A 24158-nucleotide genomic window follows, 5' to 3' on the forward strand; every position below is an offset into this window, starting at 1 on the left:
ATTTTCAAGTTTACACGACTCACAAGTTTCAAAATTTATTATACGTGAAATGTGGACTTTTTTGATTAAAATAAGTGAATTATATGCGTAATTCGTAATATATAATATGCGATATTTACAATTTTCAATTTCTTGCTCACAAAACTTGCATTTATCACACTGAAGCAGAAAATGATTAAATATTCATTCGTGAAACTTTCAAGAAGCAATCATGTAAGCATTGTTGGACAAATTTGCAGTCTTACATGCCCGGTGAGAGGAGCGCCGCGTGTAATTGCGCTATTACTCGTCCGGGAAGCGGCAAGTTTTGCGCCCCAGTTTCGGCCCGCTCAGAGAACTATTCGGAGCAAATGTTTTGCTAATTAATATTACATTGTTTACACAGGCAACCGGTACGCAGACGCATTGCCGTCGTCGAGTGCCAACTAGAAAGTATACGTAAATATTAAAGTTGCAGCAAACGAGCAAAGTTCAAAGCAAAGTTTCCACCATCTCAGTTGCCATCATCCCTTCCTTCGATTCGTTGGCACCTTACGATTTTACTTCAAATAAGTTTGAAATTTATTCCGTATGTTCATCCTCATGAGAGCGCTTTAAAATATTATCACGAAATTTTACGATACAGGTAGCGAGGGATGAGATGGTTTCGTTCAAGGTCGTTGGCAAAGTGTCGAAGTTTGACTTGGATGCAGGGTGCAGCAATCGAATTAAGCAAACTGTTTGAATTCACTCGCGCGCGCGCGCTCCCCGAACTAAATCAATTAAAATTCGCAACAATTATTAAGCAATTACAAGAATGTGTGGATATTACAATCGCGGCTGTGCTGGCATTCCGCCCGCCGCTCGGGGGTTGTAGCTCCCCAAGGAACAAGCGAAACGAAGGTTTGCTGCTTGATGGTTGCCGGCGCTCCGCTTCGGCGAACGCGACCGCCGAAACGGAGAAGCGGTGGTTTTGATGGAGGCGGCGCACACCGGCGAGAGACTTCCAAATCAGCGCTGCTGCCGGCGCCGAGGTGCGCCCCACGAGAGTTACGAGCAATTGCGAGCTGGGAAATATCTTGAATATCCTGAATAAAATATAGACTTCCGCTTGCTTCCCATCGCTCGCCGCCTCCGCAGCCGCCGCCGTTCAGCGAAGTAAGATAATAATCCGATGGGCTCGCGCCGCCGTAAACTCTCAGCCGGCGTAGTTGCGTGAAACGCATCAGAAATTGTTTCCGCGATGGCCATTAACAATCCTTGCGCCAAAAAACGTACACCTCTTCGATTGCGTGCGGAAATTTCACTTTTACTGCCTGGTTTATAACTTTATTTGCGCGCTGGCTTTGTTTTCTCTGTTTGCGTTGTTTGCTTTTTATTGCGCACACATGCCCGAGCGCTCGATTTGCAAGCGCCGTAATTTGTTAGGGTGGAGTTGTTCAACAAAAAAAAATACTCAAAAAGTTTTTTACACCTTGGCCACAATCATCGCCACAAAAAACATGAGGTGTACAATATTTTATGACTACCGTCGAAATTATTGCATACGTTTCCGCGTTTTTGCGTATCGCATGGTCATCATTTTTTGTTTCTGCGGCGTGCGCGCGTCTTGCGGCTTTCGTTTTATATGCATCGGAATAGTTTATACAATCGTATTTATATGCGCGTAATATCTTCACGTGCATATAAACTTGGCGGCGGTTCGGGTGTAATTCGGTTCGGAATCGCGCGTCGGCGGCGCCCTTTTTATCGCCCTTATACGGCCGGCATGCGAATTCGAAATCAATTCTATACGCTTTTATTGCCATCCAACTCCGTCGATGCAATGCATTCTTTCACTGCGGTTTTCTTTCAATTTTTAACCAGAAATATCTCTGAATATTCTCGCAGCGTATTTCATTCGTATTGATCACATCATTCGCAGGAATTTTAAATAATTTTATCGCCCGGATGATATTACTATTCTTTATACCTAATAATTTTTGCGTTCTTTGTTCTAGGTCATTACGTACTGGCGTGGAAGCGTGGCATTGCCGTGCTTTCCGCCGGCAACATGAAAGTCTCGCCGGATCCGCGCATCAGCCTTGTGAACGGCTACAACTTGCAGATCAAGGAGGCAGGACCTCAGGATGCGGGTGACTATGTCTGCCAGATCGGCACGCTGGAACCGAGAGAGATTACGCACACGGTGGAAATTCTCGGTGAGTGCCCACTCTATTATTAAACAATGCGCGCGCCTGCCATCATGAGTGCCGGGCACCATACTATGTCGTCGCCGCAGAAACCACACCGTACCACGTATGGCAGAGGGTCCTTTATAACTTGCAAGATGCTAATCGACCTAGTTGGCGGTTTTCTTTTGCGCTTGCCTCCTTATCTAATCAATAATAACAGATTATTGATTCATATTTTTCGCGCCCCTTAACAAGTGCCTCGCTAAATGCGTGGGCGTCTTTTTCTAAAGTCAAACATAAAATAACTGGATTTTCCTCTGTTTGCATTCAATTTGACTCGGATATACCTTTGGGGAAAGCTAGAAGCAACTGTTCAGCATCTCTTAGCACTGGCGGTGTTGGTGGCGGCATAGATTAGGTTCGTTTTTCTCTTCTTCGTCGCGGCGTTTTCGCAGCGCGACTGTTTGCTCGCTTCCTCGCGCCCTCTCGAAGGAACGCGCCGACACGCCGAGGTAGACAGGTATAATGAAGTGTTCCCGGTGTGTTTGTGCAGGAGTGCGATGTGTTTATTTCGCTCCTTTTAAAGATTTCATTTCGGCTGCTTACGTTAGAAAGCCTAACCCCGGCCCCAAATCTCTTGCCTTGAAAGGGGATTTTATTTGTGCCTTATTTCGTGCTTATATATTTTTTTTTCAAGATGTCTAAGAAAGCCAAGTTGCGTGGAAATAGGGTAGGTCCGATTAGAAACGATTTCTTTGTGCGTGCACTCTCAAAAGACGCCATTTTCCAACTCGTTTAGGTGTGAATAAACAAAAACTTACATCGCGTTTGTCGCCGAAATGCGTTTTTATTTCTTACACACACTTTTTGTCCATCTCAAAGCATTCACAACCACAATGCATTTCATCTATCTATCCTTTGAGCAATATACAAATCTCCTCAGGTGTTGTATACTACATCTCTAGACCTAGTCAAACACACACATCATGCACAGCTCTCGTCAAAACGGTAACAAACGGTAACGAACGCCAACAAACGGCAACAAACTTTAATTAAGTTAATTGCTCGCGCGTATTCAGCGTACACAATTCGCATACGTTTCGGAGTAATTTTGGTCACTTAGCTTAATGGGAACTATTGGTTTTGCCCGCTTTCGCCCAACTAGACGCGGCCCGTGACGAACAATACACACAACACACACATCTCTTGACGCGGATCATGCGAGAGACGTAACGACGCAAGGGTGTATTACAAATGTAATTCATTTGTTTCGGTCGGCGCCCGATCCAAAGCACGGCGTGTATGTTTACGAGACGCTTTCGAGATGTTTAGTTGCGATTTACGTTATTATCAAGTAACGCATACATCACACGAATAATTGCGCCGTAACAATCTTGTCAATCTCATAGATACACACTGAGGCGAGTAATAATAGAGTGCGCGCCAATGAATATATTCTGAGGGGATAATGATTTCAAACAACTGACGCAAATGTAATCACAGAAATTGGGTATTTGAATGATTTTCAATATGAAATACGATCGGATTGTACAGAAACATTTGCTATGCATTAAAAACAGTACATGAATATTAGCATGGAATTATATTCAGTTAATAATGTATTAATACATATAATACTTTGATTATTGTATGAATATTTATGTTTATTTATAATTTTAGAAACCGCATTAACGCACTGTATTTACCGAGTCTGTGTTTGTGCCGTATGTGACAGTTCACACCGTTTGCATTATTGAATGGAAACTATGCTGTTTTCGATTTATTGTTGCCATGGTAACGTCAAGTGACTAAAAGTGGAACTTTACTTCATCCTAAACTTGTTCCACATCAGAGGGCATTTAATTTAGCGCTTATGAAACTCTGATCTCAATATAACAATTATTTTATACGCAAATAAAAAAATTGATTCATTTTTTTTTAAATAAAATGATTAATTATATCTATTATTAAATATGCTATCCTATATTAACCTAGATGCTTACTTAACAGAGGAGCGCAATTAAGTTGTTTTTTCAGATAAGCCAAACGTGATTAATGAACCCGCCCATCAATGCAGGTTTAAAACGTCAAACCCTTTCGACGGCGCAAAATAATAACCGTCGGTTATAACTAAATTTCGTCTCATTGAGATCCGCCATCCTCTTAAACACGCCGCGTTTCCCTAAAATGACAAAAAGGGGCCCGAACCTTTCGCCTACGGCGTGCCCCAGGAGAGGGACAGAGAAAAAGCTGCCGCGTCTGTACCGGAGCACCAAAGGCATGTAAAGCGCTATATTACGTCATGTTCGGGCTGTTCGGCGCAGATATTTAGACGTTTGTTGCGTGAGAGCGCACCGCGCAAGGATTAACCACCCCGAGAGCCCGGTATGCGCCGTGCAGACACGGGGTTCACACCAATTATCCCCACGCTTATTTAATCCTCATTCAAATCATGCGAATCGGCGGGCGTATTATACCACCGGCCGTGGGGGGCGCGAGTACCATACATGCAAATGAACCACGAGTGTCTGTGTGAGAATTCACGAGTATTATCGGGGGCGCGAAGGGATGGAAATCAAATGTGCGCGTGTGTTGTTTATGCGTTCGCATAAAACACGCAGCGATTCAACGCCCACCCACACACGCGCGCGCGTAGCAAATTATCAAACGTCGGTTAATTAATTTTTATTACCTGAAATTTAATTAAATTTATCTGATGTGTCGGTTTCGGGTTTTATCCTTTGCGGAAATACACAGTGTTCCGGAAAACTAACCTGGAAACAAATAAATACACACATTAGATTAGCAATACTTCAACACACTGTATAATTTTTACAATTGTTTGAGTTGCGCATCACAACTTTCAAAGTGATTTACGATTAATTGTATTTATTAAATTACAGTCATTGTTTGACAAGGAAAAACACATTTTGTAATACAACGCTCAATAAATTTGGCTAAAATATTTAAATTAATTAAAATACCATAACACACGCGGTGTTTTATTTTGATTGTATCGATAATACGTTAATTTCCACTTCATTGAGTACGTCTAAACATTGAGCTTGAGTGGCTGCAGTTGCACAGACCGGCCGAGAGGAAATTACTTCCGGGCGAGTGGTCACAATTCGTCCCTCAAAGCGCACGCCTTGATTTCTCCCTTGCGCGATTTCGTGTACTAATAATTTATCCCCTCGCTGAGCGCGTTTGCGTAGGTGGTGGGCACGCGCGCTCAAAATAAACATAAAGCATCTTAATTACCCGCATCCTAACGCACTCCAGCGAAGAATTTAAATGTTTAAACAAACTTATTTCACCGACTGCTCATTAATTCCCTTGCTGCGGGAGGGCATGTAGGTAGTAACGAAACAAAAATATCGGAAAACAGTTCAGGTGTAAATGATCGTGTCGCGCATGGTTTATTGTATTATTTCAGCCGCCGGCGTTCAACCCGATTAAGCATATGTGTACATGAAACGGAATCTGATCCGGTTTACATCGATAGAAATTTATCACTGCTGGTGCCGCTACGAGTGTGTTTGTATTTTTTTTTTTCGACTCTCGCGTCTATTTTTATGTTTGCTACCTTTTTGCCAGAAAATGTTATTGGCAACGAGTGTGCCTAATGTTCGAGTGTCCGTAGGCATTTGTAAATCCGCTCGGGAGGCCGGTTTTTGCGTGCGTGGGCGCGAAGGGAATTGACACATCGGCGCGCAGCCGAGAGTTGACTGCATGCGCATTCAGGTTTAAGCGCAGCACGGCGCGAATTTTCAATTGAAATTCAAATATTTTAATGGAAACACGGCGATACAATAAAACGCGCATGTAAATCAATTCCGAGCGAACGGTTTTCAATATTATTACCCTATAACGCGTACTATATCCACTGTATTGTCGTTGGTGGAGGCGCGCAGTTGCATCCGTTGCAGATCGTAAAACCGCCGGCGTCGTTTTTCGATTCGCGTGCATGTAAATATCGGAGGCGCGCGGGAAGGAAACGCAAATTGTTGTTGGGTTTTCATCAATTCTACTAAATTGCCTATTGTTTAAAAAGCGGACAATAAAACGGAATTTTCGATTCATGCAAAATAATTACATTTATTGCAGCGAATGCAGCGCCAAATTTGCAATTACAAATAAATATAAAAATTCATTCATTTTGATGCGAATAAAAACGGCTGTGGTTAAAAATTTTACGTCAAAAAATATATTTTTTCCAACCACAGCAAAGTTAAATTACCTTACCGTGCTGGAAAATATTTGAGTAAACGTCGCACACACTTCCAAAGTGGCAAAAACTTCTTCTTGCTAAAACAGAACCTACTTAATTTTTTTAAACAAATAAATATAAGCATCCCCTGAGTGACTCTAGAGTGCCTCTTAGACCGCTGCAATTAGTAACCGAGTGACTACAGTCACGGCACGTAGCGCAAAGTGCTGCAGCAGGAAAAATCGAAAAGCATTTCATAGATGACCGAACTTAGCGCGCTCCTCCTGGCTCGTTTCCGCATTTACGTTGCACGTCGCGCGGCTGTTTGTACGCGAGAGCAATCGTGTAGCATGGGGTAAAATGGGCGTACGAGCCCTGAACGAACACAGCGAGCGAAGAGAAACAATATCACAACTCACCGCACACCATCAAAGCTGGATCACAGCCGCCGCCTCCACCGCCGCTCCTCCCTTGTATCGAGTTGCTACGTTTACGCTTTAAAGCTGTCTTTTGATATTTAGCAATTTTCCTTTCTCTCATCGTATAGGAGGCTTACACATTGGCGCCTCCAACAACACCGCCCTATATTCAATTGCTTGTCTAACGCGGAGCGCGCCGATACGTTTCGGTGCGTGTTACACACGTGTGTATCGCCAACACGCAAAAGGCTTGCGATTCATGTTGCTTTTCGTTTTTGTTTATACATGCGTTTCGCCATCGAGAACCTACTCGATCGCAGATGCCGACGAGTGCCTGTGATGGTTTGGTGAAAGAGGCGGTAGTGGCGGCAGCGGTGGCGGCGGCAAACAACACGTCCTCGTTTTCCATTCTCGCGCTGCCTCAGCTCGTATTTATTAACTTCCAGTGCCTACTTTACTTCACACGCCGCGCGCGCACTCAGCGTACCACATATTCTCGGCGTGTTTTTTTTTGTCGGCTTTGCTGTTTTCCTATGCAATGTATTTGCGATATTTCCATTGAAAACATAAATTTAAACTTCCCGAACAGCACGCGCGCGGGCAATATGGATGGTCGCTTTTTGCGCAACGTGGGAGCACTATACAAGGAGGTTAAGCTAGGTTAGGGCAAGGCAACAAAAGTGCGAAAATTCCAACAAATTTCTCGACGTTTTCACGACGTCTTTCTAGCTTACTTTCGAGACGTTTTACACCGAACTGCACACCGCACCACCATCAATCATCGTTACGTCACAATTTATCATGGGGGGCGTAAAAAAGAAAGCAAGTCAATTTTCCAATTATGTACGTTTGCCGGCAAAAATTTTTCAATTTTCGCATTTAATCCGGAACACTCAATACAGGTCACGCATTTACAAACATTTTTACTTTACCTATAAACACATAAATATTATTTTATACCTTAGAATATACAATATCGGCCCATGGATAATAAAAAATGTGTTTATTTAAGCACTAGATATAATTAGCAACCCGTTGGTCATAATTACATAACCCAAACATAATTTTTTAGCGATTAGGTTAATGTAAATTAGTTTTTTACGCGTAATAATTTCGTTTCCGTAGTAATCATAATAGAACGCGAGTTTAAAACGAATGGACTCGTTCAAGAGTTATTATATCATTCCTGGCGGCCGGCTTGAACGCTGCCAACGTTCTCAGTTCATAATTCAGCCCCTCTCGTGGTGAGGGCGAGCGAAATCCATACTCTATTAACGTCATGTTCGTGATAAAATGGCTCACTCAAAAACGTATTCATAATCTGGAAATTTGGCAAGACTTCAAAACGCGTTTCTCGTTTTGCTCAATCTCTTTCTCATTTTCATTCCGAGACTGCCGATTCGCATTCGCATTCTCATTTCATGTCTATCAGGGGCGGCCGTATGTGCGTCTTTTGCCAAATGCGCCCCGGCCCCAAAACGAACTGTTGCAAGTTGGCCGAATTTATACGGGCGCAATATCTATCTAAGCGATCATCATCATCGGCCGACACACAATTGATGCAACGATAACGAAGATAAATATTTTCGTTTTTTTCTGCTGGTTTCTTGAAGGGCGCGCTCCCCTAGTTAACTTTTGCCCGTATTTGCGAGAATAACAGAATATCGAAATCAAATCTACTTTAGCGAGAAAAAAAAAACATTTGATAGCTTTGGATGTGCTCCCAAATGATTTCCAACGATTGTGAACGAGTCGGACATAATTAAATCGGTTTAACGCGCACAGAGTAATGTAAAAAACGAGCGAATAAACTCAAAAAACGAGGCGCTGCGATGTGCGGATGAGATGAGAACGCGAGGTATCGATTTCAACGCCGCGCGACTTGGCTTTGCATAAAATTACAATAATTTTTTCGGTCGATCGTAAAAAATGCCGTGGCGCGTTCCAGCAACCGGACGCAAACACCAGAGAGAAGACACGTTCGGGAATAAAACAACTGGCGCGACCGCGCTAACTTTTGCACTCTTCCCTTTTCCGAGCGCGGCTTTTTTGCGCGCGTTTTTTTTTTGTTTGCACTTTTCGAGCTTTTGAGCACTACCAAACTTCCGGTTTAGATGCAAGGTAGATTCATCCATCCATCTGGCTAAACTCGCCAGTTTTCACCTGCGGGTTTTAACGGGTTGAGCCGCGGTTGGAGTTTTGAAAAGTGGTCAACTTTCGCCCGAAGCTTGTTTGTTGGTATGAATGATGCTTTATCCGTCAGCCACGTGCGCGTCTAGTTTATGTATGAGGATGATAAGAAGCAATAAACGATAAAGAACCTTTCGTGCGCGCCATTATTTTCCGGGCATTCGTAGCCGTAAAACGTTTTACTCCACGAGATACCAGCATTTCGAAAACTTCTGTCCAAAACTAACGTAGATATGATCATATCAATAATGAAACGCGTAAAATTCGGTTTGTATTCGAATATTTTTGATATTTTCTGCTTTGTTGAAGGCACTATACACACAAACGAAAAGTAAATCATGTGAGGGCGTGTGTAGGAAATTCGTGCTGCTTGTATCGGACGCATAAACAGCACCATCGGCGACGTGAAGCGGAAAAATGAATGAGAAATGATTTTCAATTTGAGTTCATAATGCGAGCTACGTGCATGCGCGCATGTGTGCGTCTAAAACGCGTGTATAAAAACATGATTGATAAAAATTGTAAGATGTAAAGCATTTCCGTTTTTACGCTCATTTTCTAGACTTTTCCACGCGTTTAAATAACATTTCGGCGAATTGTATTTCATTCAATTTTCCACGCAAATACATTTTTCAGATGAACAAAATATTCAAAAAATTTAAATTTTTCCCGATTCTAATTGCGTATACCGTTTTTCATTTACTTAGTTGCAAAATAAAAAGGAAACTTGCCTAGTAATTAATTGATTAAAATTCAATTTGTTCGCCGGGCGAATAAAATTTCGTCGGATAGTATGAGAAAAATTAAATTTGACTTAAAAACGAGTATCGGAGGAAATTCGAACCTAAAAGAAATTACAACATGCGCAGCAGCTAGGAAAAAAATGAAAAAGACCGGAAAATGAAGATCTCTTCGTTCGTATAAAGTCTAAGCCATTAGCGAAACAATCAAGCAGCGCATTCAGTAATCTTATTAGAGCGGGCGCGTCGGCGAGTGTCTTCGCCCCGGCTGGCAGAAAATTCTTAATGACATGCTAATCAGAATTCCTCCTTTGTGAAGAATGAAAATGTGGACTGAAACGTACAAAAGTACAAACTCCAAAATATTTTATAGTAAATTGTGTACCAATGGCGAAAAAACGCGACTCAAAGTGCTAAAAATTGCAATTTTTAAAATTTTGACGATTTTTTACAATTATTGCAAATATCTCGTAAACTAAATGAGATAGAAAGTAACGAATCGCAGCGTCTTAATCTACGGACAATTCTCTATAAAATAAGCTAGTTAAATTGAAAATTTAAGAGATGAAATTTTAATTCATATGAAAAAAATTGGTAAAAGGAGGGTGCTTGATAATTTTTATCGACGATTTTCGAAAATGAATATCTTCTAAACTAAAAGAGAGAGCAACTAGAAATTTATAGATTATGGAAGATTGGAACATTCTCTATCAGATGTAAATTTAAAATAATTTATATAAATGGGGTAAAAGGCCTAAAACCGCGGCTGAAAGTGCTAAAAATTGCAATTTTTCAATTTTTGACGTTTTATTTCAATTGCGAATATCTCGTAAACTAAAGGAGATAGAAAGGAGCGTTAATTAACGCACCCCAACTACATTTACCTATGTTTATGATACTTTCTCGAAAAGAATCATCACCCTAGCAAGTCCATTGTCTACTGATCTAAGACCCTGGCCGTAGCAATGGTACAACCCTAATGAAACGTGACATTAAGCAAGAGTTGTAATTTAATTAGGAAAAAAATGCACGTACGCCAGGGATACATTGTCTCCGCGAAACGCAAATTGCAAGCAGTCCGCGGCCGTAATTCGTGTGTTTAATGGGTATTAAGTTAAATGTCACGAACTGCGAAATTACCTTCTAATAGCGGCGCGAGCGAGCGAGCGAGCGGGGTGCCGACTCCCGGAGACAGTTTTATTTGTGTTTCGTAATGAGTATAAATTGTTCAACTTGCCAGAAAAGAGAGCTAATTGCACCCCCGCTACGTCTCCAGCCCGCTTGGTTAGGGAATTATCATACTCCTTCGAGGGTTTCGCAGCTCTTAGCAGCACTATTTTTATGGCCGCAAGAAACCTCGATGAAAGTCTAGTTTCCAAAATTAGTTGCTTACAGTTCACAATTGCGACGACGACAAAAGATCAACAATTAGATGTGTGGAATTTGAAGAAATTCAAATTTAAAGAGAAACTTTCCGCATTTACTTTTAATCTTAATCTTGCTAATTTAATTTAGCATCTGAATAATCCTCTTTTAACTTTTTGTGTGGCTCGCGAGTTTCGTTTTACGTTTGCTTCACTTGCAGGTGGTTTTGTGTTAATATGCATAGAATGGAAACTTTTGCGGCGCTTGGAATTTTATTAATTAATTTAAGCAAATTACCAAACTGAAACGTTTACTCAGTTACGCGGTGGAAATGATGATGTCCGAAAACAATTTGCGGTTTAATTCGGTGATAGCGCATCGATATTGTCTTCAAATAATTTATAATTAAGAGTTGTAATTATGCGCGTAATAAAAGCATACTAGGTCGGAATGTAACACCGGGTAATGGAAAGTGCATTAATTGGGTTTATTTCATATAGCAAATTTTGGGAAATGTTGTATTGGGAAACGTGTGGGCGATCGAGTGTGACAGCTCGCCGCCGCCGCCATCGGACAAGGGTTAATAACTGGGGTTTTATTGGTAATTATACGAATTACGAAAATATTACCGCCGCTCGCGTCCGTAAATAACAAAATCAATAACGCAAATGTGTTACACAATAATATTTATGTCGTAAATTATATTAGAGCCACTCTCACCCATACACACATCATATACAAGCGACCGCTGTGGCGGTGGTGGCGGCGAGCGCGAACCGGGACCGTTTGTCGGAGTGCATTAACGAATTTGTTGTTCGGGGGGATGGCTTGTAATGGCGGAACGCACAATGCGGCCGGCACGCGAAACGTCGCCCACTCGAAACAGCTGCTTCCATTATAAAAATGGATGATTTACTTATTTGTTATCGTCGAACTGGCGTGCAAGGCCAGCCGTATGTGAATATGTGTGTGTTGGCACTGAACAACGAGACTAATAATTTTCGCATCCTTCCACGACAAGAGTTACGGCGGTCTGAATTGAAAATATCCAAATAAATAAAAACAAAGTCGAGAATTTTTGCTTCTTTTCGTGTTTAGTCACACATCCCAGTTGGAAAGTGTGCGCGAAGCGCGAATTTCTCATTTCTATTCCCCGTTCTCCCGGTAACTGTATAATGTGCAACCGCTCGATATTTCAGAGCTCTAAGTAAAAGCGTTTCTGGCAGTTGTATAATTTAATAATAAATGAAAACGCTAGCAAACTCAAACCGGGACGCCTCCACCATTCTTGCCATGTGAGCGCAGAGGAATCGCGGGTGGAAATTTAAAGTTTGCACGTTTTGTGAGTGTTAGAGTATAGCCATGCTATTATTTAGACATTATTTACCAAGACAGGAAACGGTTGCTTCGCGATGAATAATCAGGAAATTAGCAAACAATATTAACGAGGAAAATGTGAGCACCTAATGCGCTGAGACGCAGAACGATGCGCCAGACATCGGAGACGCCGAACGTAATAAAAATAATCTCGTATATAACGCATTCGGAGTGTTTTCCGGAGCGGCGCGCCGGTAAGTGCCCGACGCGCGCGCTCCAAATGAAAAATAATAAAGTCCTCGTCTTATATTTACGACGGAATGACCGCCGCCGCCTACATAAACCCACAGTGGAGCAAATATTGCGAAATGTATCTCGGACCTGATTAGTTATACTTCTATAGCTAGGTAATGACTAAGAATTTTCACGCGTTGCCATCGCAACGTGGTTTCATCACTAAAATATCCGTTGGCACAAAATTAACCGGAAATAAAACACATACTAAATATTTTTTTTAAAACCATGATTGATTAGACATTTCTTCTATTCATTTCCGTTAACAAAGTGACTTCCACGGTTTCGCTGGCGTAAAAGGGTGTGAATTTTGAATTTTACGTTAGAATTCCATCTCGTGCACGCCTCGCTTATGAAATGATATTCATTATGCGCTTCTTCATCGCAGCGCGCAGTTTTCTCGGCGCTACGGTATGCGATGCGTATCCCAGCGCATCCAGACTTTCTATAAGAGGCTAATTTAAACACGGAAACGTGTAACTTGCATGCATGCAGCCAGCGCGCAGTAAAATGCGACGTAACGGCGGCGCGACGCCACCACCAACACCGCCGCCTGCGATGAGGGGGAACAATCCCCCATCTTTCCACTGCATCCCCTTATTCTTTAGCCACGCCAAATTAACTTTAACACGGGCACGAACCGGCACAGACTACGAGTTTGCTGGTTTTTAGTTTAATTCCGTGTTTTGTAATTTTGTTATATATTTGAATATTATTAAATTTTTACTAAGTTATTGTGCTCTCAAGGGGAAAAATAAAGTGAATTTTAAACCAGCGCTAGCAGAATACCTACATATTTTATCTTCAGCTGCAGAAAAAAAATCTCTTAGTGACCAAAAAGTTAAAAATAGCTTTCTCTTGTATTTGCAGTTGTTGTTTTTTTTTTTGCAAACTAAAGACGCTTCCTGGCACGGAGAAAATTTTTACGATCACAATGCGGTCTGTTCGTGCTGCTCATAAAAATAAAATCATCCACATGCCACGTATATATAGATATAGTACTTTAATTGTCCTTCGCTGGCGTATCCATAAAATGTGTAAGAAGTACGCTTTTAAGCAGCTCTAGCTTTTATTACAAGAAATTCCGCGTGTTATAAAGTGAAACAAAACTGAAAACTTTCTGCGGTCAAAGTTCCAAAAATGAACTAGTTGCTAACGATGGTATTTTGCGTTATTTTCCATCCTGAATGCTGGTGTTTCTAATTTGATATTTGTTGTTTGCAGTGCCACCAAGGATACATTACGTGTCGTCGAACGGACGCATGGAGGTGAAGAAGGGCACGTCGGTGCGGCTGGAATGCAAGGCGTCCGGCAATCCGGTGCCGAAAATCACGTGGTCGCGCAGGAATAATTTACTGCCCGGCGGCGAGCAGACGACCGTCACGCCCGTCCTCGTCCTCGACTCGGTGGACAGGCATCAGGCCGGCGTTTATCAGTGCACGGCGAGCAACGGCGTCGGCGAGGACGTCACGCAGCAGATTGTCCTGCACGTGCTATGTAAGTATAGTATGCAGCATTTCAAATTTCTATATACCCTTGCAACCACAAACACGCTTTAGAATTTCTGACCATACGGTTTAGACATAATATTTTGGAAATAATATACTAAAACTATTTTTCCATACCTTTCTGGAAATTTTAAAATTTATTATACGAATTATTTTGCAAAATAAATAAAATTGGCTGTATATTTGAAGATTTTTATTTTTGACGTGAAATAAACTTTTTATTTTCATTCTAACACGCGCCACGCCCGAGCGTGCGTTAACAAACGACCAAAGTCAACTGAAAACTTTCGAAAGTAAGTGAAGAAATCGTACAGAGGCGCCGAAAGAAAGCGAACTTGTTTACAATCCTGATTTACTTCGTCGCCTAGTTCTCGCGCGCGCACTCAAAAGAACATGTCGCTGCTCCACCTTGATGAAACAAAGGATATGTTCCAACATAAATTCGCAAAAAAACTTTTTCTTATTCAATTTACTTTGACACACCTAATAAAATAAATTCCTTAGATATTTTGATTAATAATATGCTTGAAAAGTTGGTATTTTGAGGAATGTCGATGTGAGTCGATAAAAACAAGTTAATTGTGCTTTAATATCACCGCACATCCTGCGGGTAATAATTTCACGTTGTAGTTGTTTAACCGCCGGACCAGCGCGCGTCCGTCGTGGTCGCTAGGGGTAGAATAATGGCCATTAGGAGCGCGAATTTATGGAATTCTGCTCGTATTTCCGGTGGGCATGTGTCGCGTCGGTGGGTGGAAAGGTGTGCAAAGGTGTGCGCGTGATGCATAGCCACAGAAATTCCCGTTTGATTTGCGGCCGCGTTCGAAAATTCTCCGAAGCCATTCCTTCGATCAGGCCAGTACCTACAACCTTTCACGTGATCTCCGGGACGACTTTATTAATTGCTCGCCGCGTCGTAAATAACCATCCCTTTATTGTCGATTGAAATTTAATTAGCGCGAAATGAAGAATACCGCATGGAATGCACGGAAAAACGTGAATATTGCTAAAGAAATTGCTTCGTGGGAATTTTTGCTTGGAAGAGACTTAGGGTTTCGTTAAAGCGACCGGCCGGGCTTATAGCTGCTATAGTCAGGTCGCATATTTAAGTCCTCTTTATGGAGAAAGTTGGCTAACGTCCTCGGTTAGACCTGCTTGTTAAATGTAGCCAGGCTACCTGCAAGAGTTTCCGCACACTTGAATGTGTTCGCGAGGACACCCCGCCTGCAAGACATGCATGCCGGATAAAGGCTAAGGCGGCTCCCCAAGGTGCGTTATTACTTTATTAACTGACACCCCGTGCGGGGTAGTTGCGAGTTATCTCGCGCCGCCTTCTCGCTCGTGCGATGACGCGATATTTACGGCACCAGAGTGCCACTTTGGGTGTTCGTCCTGTCCGATCCTTCATTTCGCTTCGTCATCGTTATTACTCTCCAACAAATATATTAAGATTTATGCTAATTTTATCCGACACACAACAATTAATTATGATTTTAATTTTCTTCCAAAGTGGTTTCTAAATTTGATTAATTATTATTATTAGCCACAAATCGTTGCTAACCGCTCGGAAACATTTTCATCCGAGTGATGTGTAATTGGAATTTCAATAACAAGCGATTAATAATTGCTAAAACGAATACACTGATGGCTTTATTGAACTTCGAGTAGATAAAGTTTTCCGCTTCGGCAGCTGCCGCCCGCCGCACTTATTCGAAAGTCAACTTACATTGTGCGCCGTCGTACGGAAAGTTATCCGAGATAAAATTCCTTTGGTCGTGTAAGAAATGCGCCGATTTAATAAGAAAATATATTGAACGCAGTGAGCTTTGACCAATTTCGTGCGCGCACGATGAGATGGCCCTCCCTATGAGCGCGCCAAGTACCCACAGCAGCTTGTTTTCATTTAATACTCGGTGCACGGTGCACACACATCAGCCGTCAAAGGGTTACCAGATACCAGACAGACTCTTCGAGGTCGTGGTTGGTCGTTGCTGTAACGCGGGGCGTTTGTCTTGTAAGTGCCGAGATTCCTCACAACTATTCGTCTGTGTGCATCGCGCCTGCTTACCCACCCACACACTCCACTCAGACTCATACCTCAAAGGCGACTGGCGACTCTAGTAACTGTAGGAACTAGCAACAAACTAGCGCATTCATTTCCTCGACCTCAAGACGAGAGGAGCGCAACATGTAACCTCGGCCTCCGCATCATTTCATGATCGTTATTTCTTACGACCTCTCGATAAACTCGACAACCGCTCGTCTCATCCTGTCTCGTGTCGTTTGCGGGCGCAACTTATTACGGTTTACTAAATACGAAACATCCACATCCACATCTAATCTTGTCTAGACTTCTGATGCTAGAGTAAATGGCTGAATTTAAAATCAAGCACTATAAATTGATTAAACGCACAAATCGCATAAAATATCAACTTTACCGAGTTGGTAACTGGATACGGGATTACATTACTACCAAAGTTTGTGGGGGAAAATATGAAAAATCAAACACTTTGAGCCTGCAACGACTTTAGACGGCTAATTCTTAAAGTTTTAGTTTTCTTGCATATTTGATGAGTTAATTTACGAAAACCGGCTGGCAGTAAAGTGTGTCACTTGTTGATAAAATATTCATCAAAGTTGCGCAAACGAGAGGGCTATGATTACCGCCGAGTGTACTTGCGACGCTTATTTATGGATGCCTCGCATATCTTTAGCTTTGGGGTCTTTGGTCTTCTGGGCTTTGCGCGTGTCTCAACATCCTGGCCACGCGCGATGATGCGCTGCACAAGCAGCCAAGCTAACACTTCAACGTGTATATGTTTTAATAATTTTCTTTTTCTGATTCTGGCGCATAAACTTCGTCTCCTGCAAGTTTCTTTAAATTATTTACTTTGACAGGATGAAAGAAAACACACACCTTGATGTGTTTGCTTGAGCCAGACTGTTCTGTTTTCCTTTGAGCCACTTTTCCGATCCCACAACTTAAACGTGTCGCAATGCATCGTCGTCGTGTGCATCGTGTAATTACGCTGTGCTCGTTTGTGCGCTAGCTTGCTTATTTCGATATTTTGCGCGCCGCCACATTGCATGACACTTTGCTGCGCGCCCAGCTCGTGTAGTCGTATATAATGTGAAGAATTATTACGCGCGGCGACTGGCGCGCTTAATTGCTGCTATTTGTTATATTTTGCGGCGGGCACACAGAAAGAAACACGGAGAAAATTTGCTCCGTATGATATTTACACGACCTAGATGACTTAATAATATTTTCAACTTTTAATCACTATAATCACTTATCGAAGAGTCTCTCAAACAAGACAGCTATTTCTATGCAAATTACGGATGTCTGGCTCAAAGGAGGTGTGAGATTGCCGGACGGCTAAGGGCTAAGAGGTAAATTTACAAAAGATGTTCGCGCATACACGTGCGGGTGTAACGCAACGCGCCAACAAGTCATTGCGGTTAAGGGGCTCGCGAGCGTTTTCGGCTGGTGGCGGCGGGCAGGTTAATGTTACCCAAGGTATACATAACATCTCTCGCCACTCAATCTGTTTTATGGCCGCGCCAAATTAAACCCGGCGTTTGGATGATTAACGGCCTTGGGCGCCTTTCACACGCACGGCGCAAACATGTGAATCTCTCCATTCGCCTTGCATCTTACCACCTGCTTTTACCACTATTCATGTAATCTATCTGCTAAGAAAACCAATAATTGAATGTGACATTTCTACTAAACTTCTTGAAGCATAATTTACTACATTTTAACAAAAAAAAATAAATTTTTCTTAAATATTTAAAGGAGAAAGCAATTTGTGGTCAATAATATCCCAATTTGCTTTATTAAAGTCTGTTTGTCTAGGTACCAAGTAGCTAAACTAAACTTAAGGTATTATGTTCAACGTTTTGACTGGAAAGCCATATTAATTATTAGTGTTCATTTCACCCTTGAACGTGTGTAAATTCTTAATCGACATGTGTTAATATTTCACCAACCACGACGTAGTGATTCGCTGCCACTTTGGTTCCACATTACGTTTGCATCGGTTAGTTACCACGTAACGAATCAATCGAATAATTAGTTCATTACACATTAAGTTGGCGCGTTTTGGGGCGTCGTCGTGCGCCACAGCAACCATCTACATCTCAATTATTCAGTAAGTTCATTCGATTATTTCCTTCTGAATAAGCTTACACTACAATATAATATAAATTGCAATGAAAATGGCCACAATTAGCATTAAACATTAATGCACTCTTTTCTCTGTGCTTTACAAGTGATTTTCTAGACGCGTAAAAAACTAGTTAGCCAAATGGATAAACTTTTGAAATAATCATAATAAAGACACCCCGAACTAGAAACTTACAAATGAACAATGCAACCGACGCTCGAAATAGAGGCAGCGGAGTGAGTGCTTAACGTGTATCCGCGTTGGATGATCTTGCCTCTGCATTTGTTTCGTCCGGGCCGAGAAAATTGACAATGCCGAGCAAATTGCACCGAAAAAAGCCCGAATTGCAACGCAGAAGAAAAAATCTCAAAAAATACATAGCGTAGGAAATAAGCGAGTTCATAAACATAATGAACAAAAAGTCCATCGCCAATCATACCATTTGTACACGCGCCTGGGAAAAACTTTGCTAAAAATGCGCAGACGATGAAAAGTTTTCATCCACCCTCCATTCGGGTTCATTCTAAGTGTTAAAACACACGTAACCATTTGAATTTCAGTGCGAAACTTTCGCAATCTCGCGTTAATAATAAATTATTAGGTGATTCAAAATTATAGTTAGACACAGTGTGTTGGAGTTTGAAAATCGAATTAATTCGCCGTGCGTTTTTTGCGTCTGGCGCGCGGTATCTCTCAGCTTCGGCTGACTTCATCAAAGCGTCGCAAAACGACGTTACGCTAGTCCGCCTTCACAGCGCCATAGTTTTAAACGAAAACTTAACATAATACGCCGAGACTGGCTGCGAGCTAATCCAATTCCACCCTTCACTTAATTAAATCGAAACTGAAGCCAGTTGCGCATACATGTTATGCCTGGGCTGGTGCACATGCATCGCTGCATATAAATTTAGATATTTATACATTCACTAGGAAAATTGATGCAAACAGTAATTTCTTGTAATTGCTTTATGTATAATTGAAGATCAAAAATCGATACTAATTTGATATACGCGTTCTTCAAGTTTCACATACTACATGCGTTTAAAATAACACCTGTGGGCAAAACATAACTGGCATCAAACTATAACTAGGTACATCAATTTAATATAAGCGTATGCATATTTTCTCATCACTTTTTATTTTACGATCCTAAACATGCGCTGTAAAAGCGTAAAATTGAATAAAAACGCTTCGGTGCACTATAAAAATAAAAATCCACAATAAATAAAATAGCATTCAGGCGCGGTAGCACTTACCAGTTTATCATATCATCTGCTACCCTTCATTTTGCGATTAAATTCAAAGGTATGATGCATTGAATCGTTCAAGAATTTCGAATTCAATTACCGTTCGCCACTCGAACGTGCAGTATATTGCACTGAAATAAATATCGCGCAATATTTCATTGAAAGAATTTATCGATCGCACAAAAAAAAAGATCAGGACATAATTGAATTGCAGCAGTAATGTGTCTTTATTTCGTGTTTGTCGCTTGAAAACACTACACAACTTGCACGCCACTCGAAAACATAATGAAAACATGTGTAGATAGGTATGTACTGCCGGTACAAATAGTCGACTGTTTGAACATCTCTCGTTGTCGAGCGATGAGTGCGCTTTAATGCAACAGATTTGATATATTTCGCTGTGAACGGCCGGTTTTTCTATGTGCGTTCGGACGGCAATAAGTTTATTAGATTTTGATTGGGTGCACGACGAAGCGAAAGAAGTTCCGGGCTTATCGCGCCGCGCCGGTCTCGCTCCCCCGAGAGGGATGAAGCTTTTACCCTCGATTGAGAAATTACATGTGTAATACCACGTCCCCTTTTAGAAATATTAATTGCCCAAATTGTATCCTCTTTCTACATCCTGCGTTTTGATTAAAGACTTCTTCAGTATCAAAGTTGAAACTTTATTACTCTCCCTACGTGCTTTTAACTATTTATCGTCATAATTATCACATCAATGTTTAAAATTATCTAGTTTTTAATTATGCACAAATTATGCACAAATTGTTTTATTTTCCGTGTATAAAAGCCACATTAACACACTTTAAACAATTAGTAATATTGATTGTGGGTACGCAACCAAAATCACGATTAGTCCCAAAATTATTCGCTATTGTCCTTAACTTACAACCCGATCAAAACGATGTGCGGTAGCTTGACGGCATTTCACGAATACGAATTCGACAACAACAGCGTGTTGACATAATAAATGTTGTCAACGACGCCAGCCGTTCACACACGACTACACATAACGTGTGTACATCGTTGAGAAACGCTGTTTGCATAGTATAGATTCTGTTCTAACCAGTTTGTGTGTGTGTGTGTGTTCATCGGCTAAACGCGCCTACGTGTGTCACAATTCCTGCGCATCAGGAATTGTAATACGTGCACGTTGCACAAATGCACATGCGCTGCAGCCGCCGCCACCGCCGCCGCGAGTACTCGTATTTCACGTCCGACGACGACGCCGTGTGTCGACAGTGCTGCCGATGCGCACACATTACGGCCAATTAAACGGCAATAATCATAAACACATCGCGCGCCTAATATGAACGCACATAAACATGGCGTGCACCAGCCGCCTGCAAGCGCTGCTACATCCAGCATGCGAGAGCTGCATTTCCGCGCGCGCAAAACTTTAAATTGTTTCCCATTTAATGGAGACACATACGCTCTGAGGCGCGAATTATGTTCTACGCAAATTGAACAAAATATTTCCTAGCGAAATGTGTTGTGTGCTAATTACTTAATTAAATTTACGACCCATTAGCCTATTTTTCACATTTAACTCGATTTCAACTGCAATTTTATGCTCACAGCTGGTAGCGGTGAATTTCGCACACATCTCATCTAATCCCATTCAACAAAATCCATTCGCAATCGAATAAATAAGTAATATATCCAAAGGGGCGCCGGACGTCGCGCGGCAAAAGATTTATAAGCGCAAAAATGTCATTTCGATGTTTTTTATTATCTGCAAGTTTCCTTTTTGCTACACATTTCCACATTATTTTCCATTTCGCACACATGTAACGAAGAATGTGAGGGCTTTCTTGGCCGCGATCATATACATGTGAATGAAAGTCTTATCCCTGTGATGTTACGCACAGCAGAAAAAAAACTGGAGGGTCGCAAAAAAAAGCTTTGAAATCGCCGATGTCGACTCAAATCGAAGAGGGTGCCGCTAAAGCGAAATCCCGGTTTGTTTGTCCTACGTTGAGGGTAATCGACAAAAAAGAATTTTATTTATTGTTTTCCACTCGACATAATAACCCAATCCGGTGAATAAATACCAACATTTTATCAGGAGGAAGTTATTTCTGATTAAATTTCGTAACTTGATGCATACAAATCACTAATTAGTAAGGTGATGCTTTTTGTAATCAATAGGTACCTAACAACCAAGTGCAAATCTTTGCAAACAGTTTATAACTGTATTAAACAATGTTATCGAAAAGGGTTCGCGCATCATCAGTGAGTGCCCTTTTTGCCTCGCGGTCGTCACCGATAATCACGTCCACGCTCCCCCACACCACATCGCCGCACCGAAAACGTCGAGATTGAACCTGTGAACAATGTTACGGTCGGTTATAACCTAATTTACCTGCCCGCCGTTAACTGAATATACATGCAAATTGGCATCGGGGGGCAACCCTCGAGGAAAACGCGCGCGCGCGCCTATAGCACAATCCACCCTCTAGACTACGACGGACACTTTTCGGCACACAACACGCGAGCCGGAAACGTTTGTGTCCCTCCAGGCTCTCACCGCGGTTCCACACCGCTAAGGTGGAGGAACCACTGAAAGCTTCTAGACGCTAGCGGGGGATGAGTCGACTAGATGAATCTTGCGCTTCATTCCCACGGCAACAATTTAAAACTTAAGGCACGGCGCAGCTCCCAAAACATAAATATATTTTCAAGTAGCACGCTGGCAGCGAGCAGCGGGTTTGGTATTTCGACTTACGCCATCACTTTGCGTTCAATTCGCAACAGTTTTCCAAGCGATGTACCGTAAACTTCGTCGATATACGATTTCCGTATTCTTGGTAGCGTATCTAGGTAGCCGCAGAATGTGGCTAACCCGAAATATTTTCGGATTCGTACTGACCTGGCGCGCGTTTTCCTTGAAATAGAAATGGAAAGCTTCCACGGTCAGTCAAAGCCGTAGTAAACTGGAATTCATTACGGAAATGCCGGAATTTCTATAAATGCGAGAGTAGCAGTCGGAGGCTTGAAATATTTGATTTGATTTTGTTTAGCTACACACACATCGGGAAACTGCGGGGATGAATTCAAGCAACTGTCGTAACCAGTCAAACCTTTGGCGGTCTTCAACACGACGTCATAAACCAATGCGAAGCGAGTCGTCTTACCTGAATTCTTGCGTTTGACCGCATATTAAATTAGATTCCGGCGTGGTTTTTGTGTGCGCGCTTCGTATATAAATAATTCATGTTATCGTGCGTCGCCCAGAACGAAAAAACACACGACTAACGAAATTTGTACGTCGTGGTTTCGTTTTTTTTCGTTTCAGACACATAAAATTGGTGTTAACCAAAATTGCCGTACAAACAACCAGAACAATCAAAGCACAAATTGCGCATTGTTCTTATCACACGCCGAAGAATAATGATTGAAATTCAAATACCACGTATTAAATGTATTAGTCGATTGTTTGGGGAATTGTTTAGCCGGAAAACATCGCCGAGGTGTTGATGTATTCAAATTTATTTATTCGATTCGTAGATTTACTGATATTCATCAGCTTCCGCCCCCACCTCCGCACTCCTTATATTTATGGATCGCGAGAAAGACGAGACTAAATGCGGTATTAGGCAAATAACTCAAATTGAATTTCGGTAAATCCAAGCGCGGGATGCTTGTTCGCGACGAAGATTCTCATGTTGAATTATGTATATTGCATTGTTTTATTTACATTTTAATTTATGTTCAGTCCCGTTTAATCCAAACAAAACTCTTTCTCTTTTCGCATTCGACGTTCCGACTTTTGAGTTCATTTCATTGTATTTTATTTCATTGTGAACGAGTTTAGAAGTTAATTATAAATGTTTAACGTTTCATAAATTTACTCTGCAGCTAATTAGAAAATAATTAACATCAAAGTAATATGAAGGCATGTTTGTAAAATAATATAAAAACATATAAAGCAAACCACAGCCGAAAACATAGCCACTTGTTTTATCTCAGATGTAGAAAAGTAAAACGATGTCAGTTTTAATTCCTTACCAAAGATACTATTTATATTTTAGTGGTAACTGGGCTAAAATTTTAATTTTTATCAGAATAGCCGTAATAAAAGCGTAACTTCTTTTCTTACTGTGTCAGCTGCGTAACGCATGAAACACGAAGGACGAATTAACTCCCGCTGCTGTTTCGCAGCGATAATTCCACAGAAAAGTTGTTTGCTATTGTGTCGTCGCATCTACACTCCACAACGCTCGCGCTTTGCGTCATCGTGTGGTCGTTTCGCAGATTGTTTGCGTTTTAAAATGTTTTCGAGTGTCTTCCACTCCATCCGTGCTGATATCGTCCGTTTTACTTGTTTCTCCTCTCGAAACGAACAAGATTTGGTGCCTCGGGCACAGTTTTAACGATTTTAATCTTTTTAATGTCAGCGCAACACACAACAAATAAAAAAATCAAAACACAGATAACAAACAAATATACACACTTTAAAATATTAACAGTTATTGTAGACGAGGTGGCGCGATCTATATATAACTAGAATTAACAGAGTATTAAAGGAAGCGAGAATAAATGC

At 41.5% G+C, this 24158-nt stretch overlaps 1 protein-coding gene and 1 long non-coding RNA gene across 7 annotated transcripts in view; one reads left to right on the forward strand and one right to left on the reverse strand.

The window, feature by feature from the left end:
* LOC135795046 (limbic system-associated membrane protein-like) overlaps positions 1-24158 on the forward strand; it is a 159924-nt gene that overhangs the window by 104789 nt on the left and 30977 nt on the right. For all 5 annotated transcript variants that reach the window (XM_065306596.1, XM_065306600.1, XM_065306597.1 and 2 more), the window contains 2 exons: positions 1980-2180; positions 13913-14185. In XM_065306596.1, coding sequence (XP_065162668.1) covers positions 1980-2180; positions 13913-14185 — 474 coding nt within the window. The remainder of the gene's footprint in view (positions 1-1979; positions 2181-13912; positions 14186-24158) is intronic.
* Positions 1-24158, reverse strand: part of LOC135795049 (uncharacterized) — a 96866-nt gene that overhangs the window by 38273 nt on the left and 34435 nt on the right. The window lies entirely within an intron of this gene.

The sequence above is a fragment of the Atheta coriaria genome, unplaced genomic scaffold (genome assembly GCF_025399875.1).
Source record: "Atheta coriaria isolate IRGN ID8LTWV9N9 unplaced genomic scaffold, Caltech_Dcor_3.1 hic_scaffold_6_pilon, whole genome shotgun sequence".
In the NCBI taxonomy this organism is placed as follows: Eukaryota; Metazoa; Arthropoda; class Insecta; order Coleoptera; family Staphylinidae; genus Dalotia; species Dalotia coriaria.